At 34.3% G+C, this 22,786-nt stretch overlaps 2 protein-coding genes across 4 annotated transcripts in view; both read right to left on the bottom strand.

Moving 5' to 3' along the window:
* The window catches only part of F13B (coagulation factor XIII B chain), a 370,477-nt gene that overhangs the window by 30,707 nt on the left and 316,984 nt on the right, over window positions 1–22,786 (bottom strand). The window lies entirely within an intron of this gene.
* ASPM (assembly factor for spindle microtubules) overlaps window positions 8,735–22,786 on the bottom strand; it is a 66,336-nt gene continuing 52,284 nt past the window's right edge. The window contains exons 20-28 of one of the 3 annotated variants that reach the window (XM_079107979.1): window positions 21,368–21,534; window positions 19,073–19,169; window positions 16,403–16,552; window positions 15,260–15,451; window positions 14,885–15,077; window positions 14,195–14,349; window positions 12,612–12,788; window positions 11,434–11,603; window positions 8,735–8,949 (exon numbers count right to left, since the gene is read on the bottom strand). In XM_079107979.1, coding sequence (XP_078964105.1) covers window positions 8,847–8,949; window positions 11,434–11,603; window positions 12,612–12,788; window positions 14,195–14,349; window positions 14,885–15,077; window positions 15,260–15,451; window positions 16,403–16,552; window positions 19,073–19,169; window positions 21,368–21,534 — 1,404 coding nt within the window. In that variant the 3' untranslated portion in view covers window positions 8,735–8,846. The remainder of the gene's footprint in view (window positions 8,950–11,433; window positions 11,604–12,611; window positions 12,789–14,194; window positions 14,350–14,884; window positions 15,078–15,259; window positions 15,452–16,402; window positions 16,553–19,072; window positions 19,170–21,367; window positions 21,535–22,786) is intronic. The other 2 variants (XM_079107980.1, XM_079107981.1) reach the window with 2 other exon arrangements.

The raw sequence follows: 22,786 nt of genomic DNA, 5'->3' as shown, positions 1-22,786 counted from the left end.
GATACAACAGCTTTGCTCTTTATTATGGTTTAGATACTAGGTGTCCCTCAAAATCTCATGTGCAAGACAATGCAAGAAGGTTTACAGGAGAAGTGATTGAGTTATGAGAGTCTTAACCCAATAGATGAGTTAATCCCCCCTGATGGGATTAACTGAGTGATAACTGTAGGTGGGTAGGGTGTGACTGGAGGAGATGGGTCCCTGAGGCTGTGCCTTTGGGGTTTTTATTTTGTATCTGGTGAGTCTCTCTCTCTCTGCTTTCTGATCTTCATGTGAACCACTTCCCTCCACCACACTCTTCCACCATGGTGTCCTGCTTCACCCCGAGCCCTGAGGAATGGAGTGGGCTGTCTATGGACTGAGACCTCAGAAACTGTGAGCCCCCAAATAAACTTTTCCTCCTCTACTGTTGTTATGGTTGGGTCTTTTAATCATAGCACTGAAAAAGCTGACTGAAACACTCTTTTTGCTCAAAAATTTTCATGGTTTCAAATGAATTTTAGGATTGTTAATATTGTTCTTCTAACAATGACCAGAGAAGGAAATTAAGAAATCAATTCCATTTAAAATTGCATAAAATACTTAGTAATAAAATTATCCAAAGAAGTGAAAGATATAATACTGAAAACTATGAAACACATACAAAAGAAAACTTAAAAGAAGCAAATAGATAAAGATATCATTTTTATGAATTGGAACAATTCATATTGTTAAAATGTCCACATTTCCCAAAATGATATGTAGATTCCATGTAGTACTTATTAATAATTCCAATATCATTATTTTACAAAAATGAATAAATTCTCAGAGGTGAAATGTGAATTATAAACAGATAAGTATTGCTATTTATAATGAAAGCATGCCTATTAGCTATTTTTCATTTCACTATGAATTGCTTGTATTTCTTTGCATATTTTTCTATTGAGCTATTTGTCTTTTTCTTACAGATGTTTATGAACTCATAATATGGAAAATGGAACTGCTTTGTGATTTTGAATTTTATATTCTTGTTATAGTTTGGAAAAGAGGTGTCCTATTTATACAGAAATGTAAAGAAGTGAAATGATTAGGTCATGAAAGCTGTAATATAACCAGTTCCATACTGGTTTGAATGGACTGACTGGGTGGTAATTGTAGCCAGATATAGGGCTGGAAGATGCACGTCACTGATGGTGTGCCAGGGAAGGGTCTTCCTGTAGCCTGTCTCTCTGCCTCCTGGCTGCAAGGAATGAAGCAGAACTTCACCATGCCCTTTTGCCATGATCTTCTGCCTCATCTGTGCACAGAGCAATGGAGATGGTTGTCTATGAACTGAGACCTCTGAAACCATGAGCCCCAAATTAATTTTTTTTCTAAGTTGTTCTTGGATGTTTCGTTCACAGAGATTAAAAGCTGATTAACACAGAAATTGATACTGAGATGTGTGGTCATTGCTGTGACTAACCTGACCACATGGTTCGGAAGCCTTTGGAAATGATTTGTGGGCAAGGTTTGAAGAAGTCTAGAGATGCAGGCTGGAGAAACTATAGACATTAAAGACTGTGCTCACCAAATTTCAGAAGGGAATGGGGACTTTATTGGAAATTAGAGGAGAGCTTGTTTGTGTTATATTCTGGTAAAGAATTTGGGTACATTTTACCCTTGTCCTGAGACTTTGTGTGAGGCTGAATTTAAAAGCGATAGGGCCCATTAATCTGGTGGAGGAAATCTCAAGGCAGTACATCATTCAGTTAATGCATGGATATTGTTGGCAGTTTTAGCCAGTTTTATTATAAGAATTAGGAACAAAAAAAAAAAAAAAACAGAGTAAAACGATTGTAAAAACTCACAATTTGACCAGAAAAGTGCTTGCAAAATTGGGGCCCAGAAAGGTGTGGTTGTGGGTTGGGGTTGTAGTTCAGTGGAATAGCATTTGCCTAGCATGTGTGAGGCACTAGGTTTGATCCTCAGCACCACATGAAAATAAATAAAATAAAGGTATTGTATCCATGAACAACTAAAAAATATATATTTTAAATAAAGAAAGTTGTGATCGGTAAGACATCATAGCCACTAAAGAGATGCTAAGTACTTTGCACAAGACCTGAGGAATGGTGCCTTGAGGGCAAGGCAGGAATTGACAAGACCACACACATCAGTCTCAAGTGTGTAAAAGGAACAATTCCTTTGAGAAGAGTTCCTGGGGGCATCCTGCTCACATAGGGGAACCTAGGAAGTTGTTTTAGTGCTCAGCTGCCCAGGCACTCAGAGCTACTGCAGCTGTAGTCCCAGGAGGCCCAGGTACTGGTCAAGATGGCAGCCACTATGGCATTCAAGTGATGCTGGTTCTGCAGGAATGCATAATGATGCATTTGATGAGTCATGGAGGCTTCCACTGATGTTTCAAGGAAGGCCTGGGAGGCCAGGCAGAGTGTAGCAGGGTCAGAATGCCTGCAGCTGCCTTAGAGGGTGATGCATAAAGCTGTGAAGGTGAAGTCAAAGCTGAAATGGAGACTCCAGGAATTAAGAGATGCCAGAAATATGAACTGTCTGCCAAGAAAAGCTGTTGATTGTGGAGAGTCAGGCTGAGAGGCCATGTGGATCGCAACCTACAACACCAAACTGGTGAGACTGCCCACGCATTTTGGAGAGCACACCTCACCACCATGTATACGAAATGCTGCATGCAGAGTTATGACACCTGTTTACCCAGGTTGATTTCAGTCTTCCTTTGGTCTCCTTGCTGCTTTCTATGCCTGTTTCTGCCTTTTGGAATGGAAATGTTTATTCTTTGCCTTTGTATATCAGATATATGTAACTTTCTTTTGATCTTTACAGGGGTTCACAGCCAGGAATTGACTTGAGTCTCAGGGGGGATGTTGGACTTGGACTTTTGAGCAAAACTGGAACTATTAAAAGTGTAGAGACTCTTGAAAATGAACTATGACATTTTGCATCATAACATGTACATGAGCTTTTGGAAGCACAAGTTGGAATGTTATGGTTTAGTTATGGGTACCCCAAAAGTTTCCGTGTTAATACAGGAATATCCAGATATAATTATTGTTAGGATAACTATAACCTGATTGGTCCATCCTTGTTTGAATAGACTGACTGGGTGGTAACTGTAGGCTGGTGAGGCATGACTGGAAGAGATGGATCACTGGGGCTATGTTCTTGAAGGGTTCATCTTCCCTGTGGCCCCTCTCTAGCTCTGCTTCCAGGCCACTATGAACAGAGCTGCACTTCTCCATCACACTCTTTCACTATGAAGTTATGTCTCACTCTGGGCCCAGAGTAATGGACTTGGCCCACCATTAAGTAAACCTCTGAAGTCATGAATGAAAATAAACTTTTCCTCCTCTAAATTGTTCTTATCAGATATTTTGGTCACAGTGCGGGTTTACTCACTAACATAGTACTTTTCCTGGTACATGTATCTTTTATACATATTTTTTCACGTTGCAAGTTAATCTCTTCAAGACTTTTGGGATTGTGTTATACTTAGAATCACTAACATGTTGAGTTTTTAAAAATTATGGTTTCAAATATTAGGGTTTTTTTGTTTTGTTTTTAAGTGATGAACATAAACTTTTGTGGATAGTTATCAGAGAAGTACCTTTTTCCCCTCAGAATTGTCACCTGTCTCATAACTTATCAAATAATTTATCATTTTTAAACTTCTCTGAATTTCCATCATGGTAATTTACTAACTACATTCATCTACTCATCCTAGGTCTATTTTTAGATTTTTCTAACAATTTCATCATTTGTAATTTTGATTAGGATTTTTAGCATCATATTTTCACTACTCTCACTATAGGATATAATGAGTCTAGTCTTCACACTTCAAGGATTGTTTCAAAAATGCAGAAATGAAAAGGAGGCAATGTGCCTGTAAAGACAGAAATTGGAGTGATGTAGCCAGAAGCCCAAGAATACCTGGAGTCACCAGAAGGTTGCAGGAGGCAAGAGACAGACGCCCCTAGAGCCTTATAAGGAGTACAAGCCCTGCCAACATCTTCACTTCAGACCAGTGATCTCCAAAACTGAAAATAAGTTTCTGTCGTATTAAGCCAATAAATTTGTGATCATTTGTAATAGTAGCCCTCAGAAATTAATACACTTGTTTATGTAAATCAGAATTGGAACACCCCAAAATGTAAATGTATGTTACAACAGTAAACTGAACACACTTAAAAATGGTTAAAATGTTACATTTGTTTTACCACAATTAAAACATTTTAAATATAGGAATGGGGGGTGGACAGAGACAAAGGGAGGAGGAACTGGAATTGCTACATTAATATCAGGCAAAATTTTAAAATATTACCAAGAAACTAGGTCATTCCAAATTAGCATAGTAAACGTATTGACAACATAATAACCTTGAAGATTATAGAACTAATAAGAAAGCTCCAAAATACATTCAGCTAATTGTTTTTTTTGGGGGGCGGGTACCAAGGATGGAACTTAGGGGCACTCAAACACTGAGCCATATTGCCAGCTCTATTTAGTGTTTTATTTAAAGACAAGGGTCTCACTCAATTGCCTAGTGTCTCGCCATTGCTGAAGCTGGCTTTGAACTCACCATCTTCCTGCCTCAGCCTCCTGAGCCCTGGGATTATAGGCGTGAGCCACTGTGCCCAGTCAATTCATTGGTTTTTGATTCAAGGGGACAAAGACAAATCTGTAATTACAACAGCACTCTCTTAATAACTAGTAAAAGAAGACAGGGAGTAAGCAGACAGAAGTCCTGAACAGTACAATCACCTAATTTGACTGCACTGGATTTGTTAATCACTATACATACAGCGGACATTTTTCATATGTATGTGGAACAATTACCAAAGCAGTCCATGTGGTCCACAAAACATTTTGCAAACCAAAGAAGCCAGAAAAAAAGAGTAGAATCATCAATAATAATGGTAATTGGAAAATATACAAGTATTTTTCAAGTAAATAACACATTTCTAAATGATTCATGGGTCAAAAGAGATCAAAATAAAAATTACCTTGAACTGAATGAAAATAAAAAACAAATCTGTGATGGGCTGACATATTTGACTCCATGGAAATGTTATAGGCCAGGCTACATGGGTAATGACTAAACAGATTCCATTTTACCTTGAGACTCCATGTTATGTAGAAAATACTTCACCCATGGGAACGCCCTGCCTCTGTGCCCATCAATAGTTGCTTAGCGTCTCCTGTGAGAACACCCGCCTCTGTACCTATCATCAATTGCTTAGCAAGACATGTTTGGAAACACAAAATGGTAATTCTTGTATAACGAAAAATTGTTCTCTTTTTGATTCCTGGTTTCTTAAACGATGTACCATGTCAACAGTGATTGTCTAGATGTTAGTAACCATTCTTTAAATTGTACTTAAGTAAGGTCATTTTGGCCCACTCCCCTCTTTTGCTAATGATTTTAGATCTCATGATGTTAGTTTGTAATTTTAAATCATAGCAATGGACACTTATGATTGATGTACTGACTTACGGTATAAAAACCCCTACAAATCTATGGTTGGGGCTGTTCTCCCAATAGCCATTTTTGGGGCATTGTGTGAAATAGACAGCCCACTGGCTATTAAAGACTCTCATATTTGGACTTCTCAGTGGTGATCGGTCTGTTCTTAAGTTGTGCTCCACAACAAAATCTTACCAACTTTAAGGGATGCAGCTAGATTTGTACATACAGGTAAACCTATAGAAATAATTACCCATACTTAAGAAGAAAATGTACTCAAGTCAATAAAACCAGTTTCTACTTCACAGTCTAGAAAGTAGAGTAAATGAAACTCTGAGTAATCAGAAAAGAGGAATTAATAACTGACCCATATAATTTCATATGAAAATGCAAAGAATCTAGTTATATCAACTTAGGAAAAATACCAAAGTTGGATGAGTTATAGTAAGGGATTTTGAGTCTTCCATTAAACTATAACAGGATATTGGCATAAAAATGAGATCAAGAAAAATGAAAAAAGTCTGGAAATATATATATATATATGGAAATAATATATATATATGGTCAATTGATATTTTTCCAAATTTATAAATGTATTTCAATGAAGAATAGTCTTTTTAAATGAACTGTGCAGGGAAAGTCATCTATATGCAAATAAACTTTGATCCATGCCTTGTGACATCAAAAAAAAAATTAACTTGAAATGGATCAAAAAACTAAACAATACAAATGTTATAGAAAAACAGATGAAAATCTTTAAGCTCTTGGGCTAAGCAGAGATTTTGTATATGCCAAAAGCATAATAAGTTAAAAAAAAAGACAAATTGGACTTCTGTACTTCAAAAGGCACTAATAAGAGAATGAAAAGGTAAGTGACAGACTACAATACTTGTAAATCTCACATCTAATAAAGAACTTGTGTTCAGAATATTTCACAACTTAGAGCAATCAATTTTTTAAATGTGCAAGACTTAGACACCTTCACCAAAGACATGTAAATGATAAAGAAAACCTAGATACTCAACATAATTATTATTAAAGAAATGCAAATTAAAACCACAATGATATAGCACTAGTCAATTAGAGTGTTTAAAACTGTGTGACCAAAGCAAATGCTCCTCAGGATGCTGTAAATGTAAATATGCAAAGAAACATATGTAGACATACTGCGTTACTTTCAGTGGTCTTACTGAAAATTGAAAAGAACAAGTAAAAGAGTTGGATAAAACAAGAAGCTGGCCAGGTTAATCAAATGAATGTGTTCACACTTGAGTATGAGACAGAATAAGGAGACTCTGCTGGAAGGACAAGTAGAACTGGTAAGTGAAAAAGAAGAATGCAATGCACTTATAAGGTAAGGATGCAACTACACTGTTCTTTATATTCTTTACCTTACAATTTTTTTCTATCTCACCCTAAGATGGGAATTGTACTTCTGTGTAGTAGTGAGTGTGATATCAATGCACAAGACACAATATCCTTATCATTTAAATTTGACAGTGTATGAACCATAAAGGACTTTCAGAGTGGACCCCAAATTCACCACATGTAGTAAATCAGGGCTGTTCACACAGTTCTGTTGTAAGCAGCAGGAATCACCCTATAATTTCTTACTTGTCAAATCTAACAACTCTCCCTGGGAATGGACCAGGGGAAGCCCTGGTAAGACTGATGTTACTGGGTAATTAGTACAACTGAGCCAGGGAGGGTATGTGTTAAAATCCCAGCAAAAGTTTTTCTTGTTGTTTTTTTTTTGTTTTTTGTCTGAGATTCAAAAAAAAATAAAAATAAAATCTGTTTAAACATCTGAAAGTCATTTTCTTGCATGTGTAATATTTCTTATACAACTACTAGTTGGTTATATCCATCTTAGATAAGAAATTTAGCATCATTAATGTTTTTATACTGGCCAGTTAAATCCTAGCAGTATGTATAATTTACCAAAGTAAACAAATTATTTATAGTAAGGCTCTGTTGAATGAAGGAAAACAAAACAAGAGAGTCAACAAAAATCACAATGTTTAAAAAATACTTAATACTGACAGTTCCTAATAACACTTTATTGAGGAAAAGAAAGAGTGCGAAAGAAAAATCTCCAGCAAATTTGAATATACTCTTGAACACATCAATATGTGTAGATCTATCCTAAGCAAATTATAAGTAGTGTTGGCCTTTGACCACTGTGACCAAAATACCCAACGAGAACAACTTAGAAGAGGAAGTTTATTTAGCTCGCATGCTTTCAGAGGTCTTAGTCTAAAAACATCCAATTCCATTGCTCTGGGCCCAAGGTGAGGGAGAACACCATGGCAGGAGGGTGCGGTGGAGGAGCACTGCTTCATTCATGACATCCAGGAAGCAGAGAGAGGGAAGGGGTTTCAGGGAAGATAAACCCTTCCAGGGCACACCCCAGTGACCCACTTCCTTCAGCCCTGCCTCAACTGCCTACAGTTACCATTCAAACTGGGTTAGACTGATTAGGTTACAGCTCCCACAATCTAATCGCCTCACCTCTGAACATTTCAGCATGAACATAAGAGCTTTTGGGGGACACCTGGGATCTAAACCATAACATCAGTACACAATTTTAAGCTAGTTAGGATTTACTTACTATTTCACACAGCTAAATTTTTTATAGTATCCATACATGGACAAACTTTGGGATCCTATCAGATTTCAAATGGCCATCAAAATTGGATTTCTGTGGCTTTGGAACCACAAAGATACAGATGACAATGACCTAAAGTTTTACAAAACAAGTTATTTTCAAAACAGAATCATTTTCAAGTTTGTGGTATGTAAATGGACAACAAATTTCTTTTAAAGCAATACTATGCTCTTCCCGCTACGAATTATAATCCATATTATAATCAGTTCAAAGTTAAGGGGTTTTAGTATATACTATGGCAGGTTATATTTTTATATTTTCCCTAGAGAAGCTCACTTACCTCTCTGGATGCTTTAGCCAGTGAAGGAGTATGTTATACATAAAAGTGTGGGAATATTTTAGACTCTTCTTATTTCTAAGTGAATAGACAGAAACTTCAATTTTCAACATTTGTTTTAGTAAAATGCCTCAGGTTATCAATAAAACAGGTAAAAGTTGATCCCTTTCCCTTTAGGAATATGACTTCTTTCAAACTAATATAACACTTTAATAGACACAAAAAACAGTACTATAATCACCTTATGACATATTTGTTTGTTACATGCATACAGCTATATTAAATAAAAAACAATGAAGAATTTAATAAACAGTTATTTGTAATACACATATATTTTTAATACAAAGCCAGATAGAAGTTGTACATAGAAAGAAAAAGCACTTTACAAATTCATGATTAGCTTTAATATTTCTTTATACTGTACACAATGAAAATGCTTATATTTACTAATAAGGAATGCCAAGTGTATCCATCACCATTTGAATAGCTTGCAGAGAATTGGTGATTTCTTCTATACTATCTCTTCTTAAAACCCAATCCGGTTTAAGTCTGTTTTAAAAAAAAATTAAATACGACATTAAAACAGTATATCTCTTAAGAGAGTTAACCTTTACCTTTATGTATTAACTGACATGTGGCTCTTCATGAACACATCACTGCCCTTACAATCTTCTCAAAGAGGTGGAAAAACTTCATACTATAGCCAATTATCAGTTCTAAATTATTTCCTTAAAAATGATGCTGGCTTCTTTGAAGCTTATACTACTTAGTTTTGCTACTGCCTTTTGCTCATTGACCATCTCCTAATTATAAACCTGCTTCTTGGTCTTCCCCCAACTCCTGCTACCATTCTCATTAATATCAACATCCATATGGCTAAAAAGTCAACAGCATGGTCCGTTTTTCCAACCCTTTCCTTCCATTCTTTCTCAACTAACCCTTTCTCACATGATTACATTCTAGACTTTATCAGAAAGTGCACACCATTGAAATCTCAATTTGAGACTTCTATTCTACAACAATCACTTCCAATTCATCCATGCTATCTCCACCCTGATGTGCTCTCTAGTTCATTTGACCTCAACACATACCTATTGTCCATCAGAATTCTGTTCTCACTTTTCCTCCCTAATTAGTTGAGGTATTTCAGTATTATCCTCTTTGCAAATGTTATTAACTCTGTTCCTCTCTCCCATTGAACTTGTCTGGAAAATTCTATTTGGATTCCAAATTGAATAGAAATATCTTCTTTCTCCATTCCTATACAGACAGATATTGCTAAAGAAATTACACATTTTTATTTTATGTCAATTGCAGACCTAAAGTGGGCATTTGAAATCACCTAGTATGCTTCCTTGCTCTCCAAGATGACTATTTTCTTTCTTTCTTTCTTCTTTTCAAATGTCCCTTCCACACCCTAAGCTGCTTCTGAGTTGTTGAGTATATAATCTCAACCCACAGTGAGAAAATGGTATCAGTCAGAGGAGAGTTCATGTATATTCTCACATAAATCACTACTATATATACTTCCACCTTATTCTTTCTTGTTGAAAAATCCAAATACCTCACCATTGGTGAGTGGTAAAAAGGTGGTATAACCAATGGAACAGTCTGCAGTGATAAAAAGGAATAAAATTTCAATCCATGATCACATTCATTCATCTGCTGGCCTTAAGTACTATCTATATCCTGAAACCAATAATACTCCAATTTTTATCTTTAGCTTTGTTCTTCTGTTCAACCACAGACCTGATTTTCCAATGGCTTATTTGTATTTTCCTCTTATTTATGCTGTAGGTTTCTGAGGCTTATCCAAAACAAAATCCATGCCATGATGCAACACTCCTGCCCACTCTATGCTATCCTTTCCTCAACTCATCCTCCAGGACTCAGCTTAAATATCACAAACCACAGATGATTTTTCAGCTATTCTCTTACAGCAGGAACTCTAAGTTACTCTTTATCTTAGTAGTTGTCACTATCTTTATTATTTTACTTACTAACTTGCTTGTCCATTGTTATTCTTCCTGAACCATATAGCGCTATGCTGTACAACCACCATAATTTAAGTACTTTATAGTTCAAGATGCAGCTGTATGATTTTTACTCCCTAATGATGATAGAGGGGCCTATCCACACAAACAAATTCCCACTAAAAAAAATGCTTCCAAAGTAACATAAACTAGCTAAACCACAGTTATCTGTACAGATCTAGAGCAGGATAAATGGTGACCCCAAAAGATGTATTATCTATGTCTAATCACAGAACCTGTGATGTTACCTTATTTGGAAAAAAAAAAAGATTTTTTTGTAGATAAGTAAAGGATCTTGAGATAAGATCATCCTGGATTAATTCTGTTGCTTGCTCTAAATCTAATAACATGTGTCCTTATAAGAGACACTGAGGAGGGAGAAGGAGAAGTCCATATAAGTTGGAGGCAGAGATTGGTTATATAGCCATAAGGCAAGGAACACTTGAAGAAAAAAGAACCTGAAGGAGCCATGGAAGGATTGTACCCCATAGCATCCAGTAGGAGTATGATTCTGCCAATCAACACCTTGATTTTAAATTTTGGGAGAATAAGTTTCTGTTGTTTAAAGCCACCAAGTTTGAGGTAACTTGCTACAACAGCTCACAAAAGTTAATATAAAGTTCCATAAAGTATTTCTGTGGAAGGAGAACTTTCAAAAGTCAAGATCTTTACGGGAGCATTGGAGGTTATGGCTAACAGGGATATTTTAGAGTTCCTAAACAGTGCAGTTTGTTCTTAACATGGAAAATTACTTCATATACTTAGCATTAGTTCTGAACTATTTAATATAAGGAATTTGCTGAGTACCTATTTGAATATCCAAAGCTATAATACTATTACTTCATTATTTACTGAAATTGCCTCCTTTAGATTTAGTGAATAGTCTTTTCTTATTCATATATTGTTTCTTCATGGTTAAGAACAATATCTTGCTTCTTGTTAATTTTTATTAAATGAATTGATGGTGACATGAAATTATAGAATGTAATTAACTGCTTACCTTGAAACTATTCTGGTCCTTATAGGTGTTTCTGGAATAAAGGGAATGCCTATGGAAGAATTCTTCTTTTGATTATTAAGTATTCTTTCAGCATTTATTTTATGTTTACGAGCTGTAAGTTTGTATAGACTGTAAATACGGTCAACAACTTTGGATCTACTTCGTACATCCTAAAAAAGAAAGTGCACATTTATTAAAAGCTAATAAGAATCCAGTCTCTCCTAGAATAACAAAATCAATCATTTGAACACTATGCCATAAGTTTTCGAGCTTTTAACATGAGCAAAGCTCTCTAAGTGCAGCAGGCAAATTAATTTAAATTGTGAAATAATATGTAAGGCGATTATAAAGAGAAGAAATATTCAAAAGTTGTATATTTAATTCCATACTAAATACAAAAAGGAAATATAGTCAATATAACCTGTCCTATCCAGTTACCAAGTCATGTGACTTTTACCTCTTCCAAGTTTCCAAGATCATCTGCTTATCTATCGTTGACACAACCCTAGGTGAAGCACAGTCTCTCATCTAGCCACTACAAATCTACACTTGCCTCCTTCTTTAATGGTCTCCCTATATCCATACATACTCTCCCAAATTCATTCTTCAATCGGTAACCAGAGTGATGCTAAAACTTAAATAGGAAAGTATCATTCTCTTGCTTAAAATTCTTCAGTGGTTTCCTACGGTTATCAGGAAAAGGCCTCAATCCTGTCACAGGCTCTGGTTGCTCTTATGTTGATTGTGATACCTAGAGAGAATAACTCAGATGTCTAGTCACAGAAAAACTTGAGACATATTTATGGTTATGACAGGTGAATAGAGAATTACAGGCATCTGAATTTCCTTCCTTGCTAGGGTAATTTGTTATATTCTTCAGTAAACAGGAAATGCTTACTTACATGACTGAAATATTTTTGGAATTCAGTTTCTTTGATATCAAAAAGAAATAATACATACACATACACTATATGTGTGTGTGTGTCTCCTGTTATCCTGAACACACACACACACACACACACACACACACACACATACCAGGCAAAAAAAAACAGGTTTGATCACATGCAAAATCCTATTTTAGTGTAATGTGTAATGATTACTAAAGGAAAAATAAAATCCATAAGCATAAGAACATATTAAAAAACCTCAAAGAAAAGTAACTGACCAATACTTACAGAAGCTCTGTTTGTTGTTTTCAACAAAACAGCCAACAAACAACAGGTTTTTGTGAAAATGCTTCCACCCTTGTCTGCAACTCTGTCACCGGGTTTTTCTCGGTACATCTGCAAAAGCTCCAGCAGTGTGTCTATACAATTTTCTGCATCATAAACTGCTGCAGTAGTTTTCTCATACTTGAAGAGAACAGAATGAAATTAAAAGTTGTATAAGCATACACCTTTAAAACTGCCCAACCATAAAGACAGCTTAGAGTCAAATTTTCGAAGCATCAGCAGCAGGTACAAAGGACTTCATGTGACAAGTTTTTGTTACTGCTATCATTTCTCAATCATATATGATACATCTTAATCTTTTTCTTTCCTACCCACTTCTGAATTTTCATGTAAAACAAATTAAAACTAAAATCTTTAAAAAAGAATATCTTGAAGTAAATACAAGCAAGCTTCTAAAGAGAAGACCATTTTAGCAAGAATCTCTCAGGAAAAATAACTGTGACAGGTAATCATAGGGTAAGATAATGAGTAAGGTAAGATCTAATTTTACATCTTTCTTGAGAGGAAGATGTACTTTCTTTAAAATAAAACAAATTTGATACTAATAAATCTAGGCTATAATTTTTCATGCCTCATTTATTTAATGATATTATTACATTCATACTGAAATTTGCATGGTTTCAAACAATAATCACTCTAACAAAAAAATAAGAAAACATTACTTGCATGGTATGTTTACGTATCAAGAACTTTAGGTATATTAACTCATTTAATCTTCACCATAAATTTTGAGATGGGTACTCTTTCTCTATATCCATTTTACTGTTGAGGAAAGTAAAGCAGAGAGAGGCTAAATAACCTATAACAGCCTGCAGAACTGGGATTCAAATTTAGTAGTTTGGCATAAGAGTCTATGTACCTAACCACTATTAATATATCAGGTACAGTACTCTAAGTTGTAGTTGGGGGTGGGCAGGAAAGGTAAATGTTTCATCCTAATACCATTGATTGTATGCAACTTCTGCAAGCATTTTCATTACTTTTCTATAAAATGGGAATTATGCAAGTTACTTTACAGGATTTATAATTATTTAATAATAATGCACAAAAATACTGGCATGTATCAAGTACTTAATAAACATTAGTCACTGTTATAAAAGCAAAAGAAATAAAATACCACAAAATAGCATTTATATCTATAATTACATAAATATTAAATATTTTCCCCCACCAAGACTCTTCATATACATGAACTTTAATTTAGAGACCAAATTTCTAACTTTTTTTTTTTGGGGGGGGGGTGTGTGGTTTGAATCCAAGGATGGTACTTAACCACTGAGCCAAATTCCCAGTCCTTTTTTTTTTAATTTTTATTTTGAGACAGGGTCTCACTAGGTTGATTATAGTATAAGTTGTTGACACTGGCTAAGAACCTACTATCCTCCTGCTTCAGATTCCTGAGCTACTAGGATTACAGTAATGCACCACCATGATCAGCATAATTTCTAATTTAGAGCAAGCACAAATTTAAATTGCAGTTACATTTCTTGACCAATGAATATTTCGTTATTAAAATAGAAAACCACCTTAGCTACATTAAGCAAGACCTGTACAGCATATCTGATGACCTCCATACAAGGAACACTACGATTACAACTTCGGATCAAAACAAATATTTTAGAAATTGCTCCGCTCTCAGCCATGTTCTCACAACAACGTGGAGACAATCTGGTAACGACCTCTGAAAGGGAAAAGGACACATATTGTTAATTTACAGTAACAATAATAATGCATTCTAATTTTATATATGACTATAATGCACTAAGTAAAAATATAAATAAATAGAAGGAAGATTAACCCAGTAGAATCAGAGGACAGGGAAAGGAGTGGGGGAGGAAAAAGTATTGGGGACTGAGCCTATAATCTCAGAGGCTTAAAGCAGAAAGATCCCAAATTCAAAGCCAGCCTCAGTAACTGAGGCAAGCCCTAAGAAACTTAGCAAGACCCTGTCTCTAAATCAAAAAAATAAGAATAAAAAACAGGCTGGGGAGGTGGTTCGGTGGTTGAACACCCTTGGGTTCAGTTCCTGGTACCACCCCCAGCTGAAAAAAAAAAAAAAAAAAAAAAAAAAAGCAAAATGAACCCCACTATAATGCTCTAAGAAAAAAATGAAGTCTTAGTTAATACTGAACAATTACAATGTTCTTTAAATAGTCAAAAGTGAAAAACACACCACACTTCTAATTTTATATAACATATTGTTATAACAAACTAACCGAGGTGCTTAAGGGCCTCCAGAATGGCAGAAAGGTGCTTATATGTCAAAAGATAATGAAGTGCAAGTGTGGTTCTTTTGTAGAGCTTATTTTCTTCTCGAATCTCCCTATTAACAATTTGAAGACTTAGTCGTATAGCTTTAATTTTTGTGCAATCATGCTTCTTCCTCCAAGAGTAGCCTCTCCATAATGCCTTAAAGAGATAAAAGAATAATTTTAAGATTACAGTTAGTAATGGTTTGAATTTATATCTATATCTATTTCTACAAAATAAACATTTTCAGTAAAATTTATATGAGATGATCAGATACATTTCAACTAAAACCTCAATTTAGGTTTTATTCCTGTACTAAAAGGCACAGAATTTTCACTTACCTGAATTTTAGTGATTCTACTATTGAATTTTTCCTGTCTTTTGCGAAGGAGAAAGTGGCGTACTGCTTTCTGTATTACTGATGCAGCCCTATTTCGCTGGTTCACGTATTCTTGAACTTCATGCTCAGTTTTTATGATGCTACAATATTTCTCAATAAATCTCTTTCGTTGTAATTTTGCTCGAAACCATCTCTGTTTAAAGTGTAAAGATTTTTTTCACTTTAAATACAAATTTTTGAAAAGTAAACAAAAACACACATTTATATACAGATTTTATATATGTTAGCATTCTTCATAGGCAAGTGAAATTTATATGCTCCTTGAATTCTAAAAGCAGACAGGTGATAATAGGAAGCTGCTATGAGGTGAAGAAGCCAAATTGGCTCTCTATTCTAAACTCCAAAAGAGAAGAAATAAAATATTAAAATGCCTTTCAACCCTCCAGCATCATTTCCCTGTTCTTCTTGGTACAAACCCATCCAGTCCATGCTGGATATGTGTGTATATGTGTAGGTATGAATGCAATTCTACAGAGTAATACATTTATTTTACAATTTATATATTCTTTCAAACTATACATTATTCTGAAAATCGATTTTTCACTAAATAATTTATTGGTACATGCATGTTAATGTACACAAATAAGACCTTTATCCAGAATGTATAATTCCTATAAATCATAATAAAGAAGAATATCAAGTAGAAAAAAAGACATAGATAAAAAAGGAAATATTAGAAAGAGCACACAATACACAGATAAGGACTTGAATAACAAATGTAAAAAATTCAGAACTTCTGGCAAGCAAATAAATGCAAAACAAAAATGAGATACCATTTCCAATTCACTAGAATGGCAAAAATCATGGTGTCTTCTGAAAGCATTGTTGTCAAGGATTTAGAGGAACAGATACCCTCTGACTTTACTAGTGGGAGTATAAATGAGTATAATTACATCCGAGAGTAACTCACAGTTTTATTGCTGTTCCATAAAGAAGATTTCCAACCTTCCAATCATCCTAATAGCTATATGCTAAAAATAGTATATGATCTTGCCATAAAGAATCTGGGAATTGTTCATTATATGTCAAAAATTTCTAAGACGAAAATTACATCTTACAGTTTTTCTGCAGAAGCGAAACTGACCTGAATACAAATGGCTGAATTAACCTGTTTGTTAGCATTCTTCCTAGCCATGTGAAGTTTATATGCTCTTTGAATTCTAAGAGCAGATAGATGATAATATGCAGCTGCTGTGAAGTGAAGGAGCCGAGCTTTGGCTCTCTGTTCTAAAATCTAAAGGAGAAAAAAATATTAACAATCAAGTAACTGACCCCTTTTTTTTGATACAACAATATGTTAATTAAATTTTTCAAAGTACTACAACAAAATGAGTTGATAGCTCAGTTGTACAGTGTGTAGAATATTAAAATACTTTTATTTTTTCACACTTTTCTTTTTATTGGTTCTTTTTTATGTCAAATATTTTAATAATTTTTATTGGTTCTTTGTAGTTATACATGACATTAGGATTCACTTTTGCATAATTATAAAAACATAGAATATAATTTTCTGTAATTCAGACCCCAATACTGTCCTTTTCCTTTTCCTGCTCTCTCTCCCTGATACCTTCCCTCTACTGAAGTATCTGATTCTTAAGATAACAATCACTGGGGTTTTTTTCTCTGTATAACCACAATATCAAATTATATAAACTTATAAAAATAAATATTATTACAATTATTTCCATTTTAATCCAAAGCAATTATAATCCCTTATTATACAATATTTCAAATAATTTATTTTGGGTACTTTATTAAAGAATTAGAGCATTTAAACAAACTACCCAACAACAGCAATTTAAGACTTTCAATGTACAAATAATGAGAGAAAGGTATCAATACTAAAAATCAAAAAAGGATACAGTATTCCAAGCAGAATTGTAGAGATGTTGATGTTAAATCTGATAAAATTATATGAATTAATTTTTCCAGAATTAGTGTAGCACAAGTCCAGTGTAAGACTCTTATAGTATTAAGTTTTCTACAGTGATCTTTGGACTTTAGACTTCCAATTTATATAAGCAAAATACAAAAGAACACTCTATTTAAACTTCAAATTGAGTTGTTTTTCTACGCTAGTACTTTACGTATTGAAACCCAAATGTCATGAGCTCCCTTAACAGAATTTTCTCTTGCTGAAGATGTGGGTGACATCACAGGAATGGTAGTTACAATTCCTCTAAGTTTTGCTTAAGGGCAGCAAAAGGCTACCCGAGTAAAAATTAACATCTGTAACCTATGTAACCTTTCCCTCATACTTATTTCAGTTCTTCTACTGAGTCATTACACAAGATAAATTTTATTTTACATCTTTGGCAGTGGGAAGCAGCAGGATCATAGAACAAAAATCTATAATACCCGATGCCCTTCTATGTAGCTCTGCAGCAGCTGAATGAACTCAAGCTAATAATTAGCTCTGAAAATATTCTCCAAATCCAAAAGGTCTTAACACCACTTAACATCAAATACTTTCATTTCACATGATTGAGACATTCCTCACTAACACACCCATGCTTGTAGAATAACTGTAGACTTTTAAAACTCAAGGTATTTTATTCTTTCACATTTTCCAGCCTCCCTGGCTCGTATATGTCTTTGTATGATCAAAACAGCAGATTTCTGCTGAAGAAAGACCTGCCTTCCTTTATGTCCTCTAAACTGTGCTTGGATCAGACAAGCAGCATGATGTTTCTATAAGGAAAATTTTACAAGTGACATTAATAGATAGAAATAATAAAATTTTCAACCTACTAGAGGTTCTTAAATTCTCAATGTTTAAGAATGTCATATTTCATAGATATGAAAAAGTGATACAACCTATATAGATCTATAGCTGAAACTGAAGGGACAAGCCAAAGTCAATAGATATTTGGTGCTCTCTCCCTCTTACCCTTACCTCCTGATTCTTTTCCTTTTGAGAAGAAAAGTACTAACATTATTACAGGACAAATACATTTACTAAAAGGGCTAGCTACAAGATAAAGAGCAGAGTGGTCATCATAACTAGCTATGAGGGAACTTCTGTAGTTTCAAGAACCACACAGCATGCCACCAGCATACTTTAGATTGCTCAATTACATAACATCCTGACAATCTAATTTCCATAACACAAAGGATATGAATTTAAATTATTTTAATTCATTTAAGCTAGGTTTGTTTTACAAACCTCTAGCGATCTGGACAAGTAAATTTACCTCTCTAAACATTTTTCTCACTTTTAAAATGAGTAGGATAATAGTAACTATCTTATAAGGTTGTTTGAGGATCAAATTTGCACATACACAAGAGCTTATCAAATGTTTGGCATACTTTAAGTATGAGTAGTAAAAATAATAAAAATCATGGTTATATAACTAACCATAGTGAATATTACATGAACATTGAAATTTAAGTCAAATTTTAATTTTGATATTTAACTAAAGGCCACAGCTATTTTAAAATATTGATGTTAAATAGTTTAAATAGCTAATCAATAGTGGCTTAAAGAGCGTGTTATTAAGTATTTGACTTATACTAGAAAAAATATGCTTTCTATTTTTGCTGAAATCGCTTCAAACTTGAGTTTGAAAATATTTTATAAATACATACTGATATATACACAAAAATACTAATGAATAGTGTCTTTCCAAGTACAAATAATTTTTACTTGACTGAAATAGATATAAAATAAATGCATAATTATGTCTTAAAAACATTCTTTTTGTCTTGTTCTCTTGGATCAATATAAATGAGTTACTTTTTTATTTACACCTACTTTTACCACTAAGAAGTGCTCATGAGCCATTCTTACAGAAAGTGTAGCTCTCCATTTTCTTTGAATGATAATTGTTGATGCTCTCATCTTCAAAAACCTAAAAAACAGTTATTATTGAAGATTAATTTCAAATTACTTAAATTACTGTAAGCTATTCAACAAAAAGAAGTAGAAATTCATACTTAAGTTCTAGCGATCCCAATTTTACACACACTCAGACACAATAAAAAGGAAGTTTTGTAATTGGTAAAATCCCATGGAGTAAGAAACAGTAAGTTCTGTAATTCTGGTATGACAAAGAATTTTGAACAAAACCAAAAGACAGCATGACTACTTGGATTCAGACACAAATCTCCATAAAGTGAGTGGTAACAGAAATAACAGTAAAGAATAAAGTCTGAATGAGTCTCTGAGCAGACAGGAGGTAGTTAAAAAGAGAAGTTGGGAGGTCGCAGGTAGCATCAAATGAGAATGACACTCATCTGAGGAGAAAGATGGGCTTTTTAATTTTTTCTTGGTATTATAGTAAAAGTAAAAAGATGAGCTTATTTCATTGCTATATTTCTTAGAAAATAAGACTGAATATTATTGAGAAAATTCACCATTTTAGTATAAGAAAATAAGATACTAGGCCTTAATACTGATAGTAGCAACTGTGGCTATACATTAAGCCCTGCTTCCATTCATGGAATTAATCTAGCAGTTTCTCTAACTCTGGTCTGCTCTCCTAAACTGGACAACGATCACACAATCACAAATTCTGGGATGTGAAGAAAAATTCTTACAGTATGAAATTTAAAAAATAAATAAATAAATAAAAAAGAACATCCAGTAACAACTTCTGAAAATGTATGTAAAACATACATTTTCTTCTGTGAAGTGTCTGCTCATTTCCTTAGCACATTTGTTGATTGGATTATTTGTATTCTTGGTGTAGAGATTTTTGAGTTCTTTATATATTCTGGAAATTGGCGCTCTATCTGTAATATGAGTGGCAAAGATTTTCTCCCACTCTGTAGGCTCTCTCTTCACATTACTGATAGTTTCCTTTGCTGAGAGAAAGCTTTTTAGATAGAATCTATCCCAATTGTTGATTCTTCCTTTTATTTCTTGTGCTATGGGAGTCCAGTTAAGGAAGTCTGATCCTAAGCCGACATGTTGAAGATTTGGACCTACTTTTTCTTCTATAAGATGCAGGGTCTCTGGTCTGATTCCGAGGTCCTTGATCCATTTTGAGTTGAGTTTTGTGCAGGGTGGGAGATAGGGGTTTAATTAGATGTCCTTCAATTGATGAATGGATAAAGAAACTGTGGCATATATATATACAATGGAATATTACTCGGCCGTAAAGAATGATAAAATTATGTCATTTGCAGGCAAATGGATGAAATTGGAGAATATCATGCTAAGTGAGATAAGCCAATCTCAAAAAACCAAAGGACGAATGATCTTGCTGATAAGCAGATGATGACATATATTGGGCGGTGGGAGGGGTTAGGGTTAGGGTTAGGGAGGGGGGCAAGAATGGAGGAAGGAAGGACTGTATAGAGGAAAAAGAGGGGTGGGTGGGGTGGGGGGGAAGGGGGAAAAATGGCAGAATGAATCAAACAACATTGCCCTGTGTAAATTTATGATTACATGAATGGTATGCCTTTACTCCATGTACAGAGAATCAAAATGTATCCCATTTGTTTACAATAAAAAAAAAAGTAAGAATTTTGTCAGGCGTTGTGAAAAGGGAAAGTCATATGAATATGAGAGGAATCTGCTCTTAAAAATAAAAAAGAATCTGATTAAAAAAAAATACATTAAATGACCCAGGAGTAAGGAAATAGAATTTGCATAGAAAGTTGATAATTAGGGTCTTCATCATTAAGGACAGACAGTATGAAGAGTAATACAAAGTAAAAAAAAAAAAAGGAAAATGAGTATGAAAACAAATTTAGTCAGTAGCTAAATCAAAAACAACAAAAAGGACAAATGCTTTAATAAGGAAATGAAGACTTAGATTTTTAAATTCACTTCCCATTCTTCTGCCCTTACTTTCATTCCTAGGAACTTATATTAATCAAATGTATATAACTATTACTTACTAAATTATATCATCAAGGTTATGCTCTATCTTAAAAAAAGCAAGATACCCCGAGAGAGATATTTTCATTAATGGAGAAAATACCCACAAAACCAACCATATAAATTGAGCATAGCAAATACTTAAAATTGTGTTATTTTGTATGAGGACTTGGCTACTATACACATACTCTTATGCTTTTCCATAGGGCTACAATATATTACCGTGTTCTCTCCCGTTTGGCATAGAAGCGACCTTGAATAATTTCAACAGCTTTTAATACAGCTAAATATTCATTGCGTGCTCTCCAACACCTATACCAGGCTTGAATCTTGCAGGCAGCTCTCACTTTATTTAAATATTTCTTAGCTTTATATCTTCTCCATATAGCCTATCAAATGCATAAATACAACAGATATGCAATCATTGTATATTTTTTTTTTATAAATTGGAAGAATAAGTATGAAAGACAGTTAATCTGAGGTTAATGCAGATAGACAAAAATCAATTGTAAAAATACTGACTCTCATTAGAAGCTGACATGCAGTGAGTCCTAAGGACAGTGGTACCTATTATAGTGAATGCCTACTATGTGCTTCATCACACATACCCTGTTGCTGGTTGCCAGAATAGCCTAACATAATCCTAACCAATTTTTTAATTTGTAAGATGTACATAACATGTGGAAATCCAGATATATGTGCATAAATCCATTTGGAAGAACAGAAAGAAATGAACATGCTGACCTACTCCACTTCCTGGGAATAAAGAGGAATCCTTAGCACTCCACATATAAATGGTTTTTGTGTGCAGATTATAGCGGAACCCTGCTCTTACCTTTGTTCCCTATGTAACTGAATGGTACCTTCTGCTGAGTTACTTAAGCCATAAACATGGCTTGGATCCTTGTTTATGCTCAACACAATGTCGATTCTCTTTCTAATCAAATTAATTTTCAAGACCTCATTTTCACTAAACTATACTGAACCACTGACTTTCACCTAAGCAATGGTCTAACTAGTCTCCCTATTCTAGTTTTGCTTCCTTTCCAGTTCATCTTTCATGTTCCTGTCAGAATAACTTTGTAAAAATAAAAATGATTCTAGCCTTCTCCTGCTTAAATTCCTTTATAACTTTTTTTAGTCTGGAAGATAAAGTCAAAAGTTTTTTTGCATCTTACAAAGGTATCCACAATTTTGCTCCCTGGCCAGCCTTGTCCTATTCACTTTGTACTCCTTTCTCCAGTTTTTCAATATTTTGTTCCCTTACAGCTAAAATATTCCTTCCATACATTTTACCTGGCTATTTCAATATTCATCCTCCAGCCAAATATTTGAACATAAATGTCACTCACTCTAGAAAGCTTTCTCTGACCACAAAGATAACCTGAGCTTCCTTCTGTTCTCAGCAACATATACTTCTTATTTAATATTATAATTACTTTCCTGTGCTCAATTAAGTTCTTTGAGGAGGGTAACTAAGTGTATATTACTGTCTATTCCTAAAACCCAGTCAATAATTGGCACATTATCAGCACTAGACACTTCTTGAATGAGAGAGAATATTATTTCTAAGCTTAACAGCGACTAGCAAGGTAACAACATATCACATCTAGGTTCAAAGCCCAATTTATTGCAGGTAGA

This window comes from Sciurus vulgaris, assembly GCF_902686455.1.
Source record: "Sciurus vulgaris genome assembly, chromosome: 12".
NCBI classification, from domain to species: Eukaryota; Metazoa; Chordata; class Mammalia; order Rodentia; family Sciuridae; genus Sciurus; species Sciurus vulgaris.
This window is presented reverse-complemented; position numbering and strand designations above follow the sequence as displayed.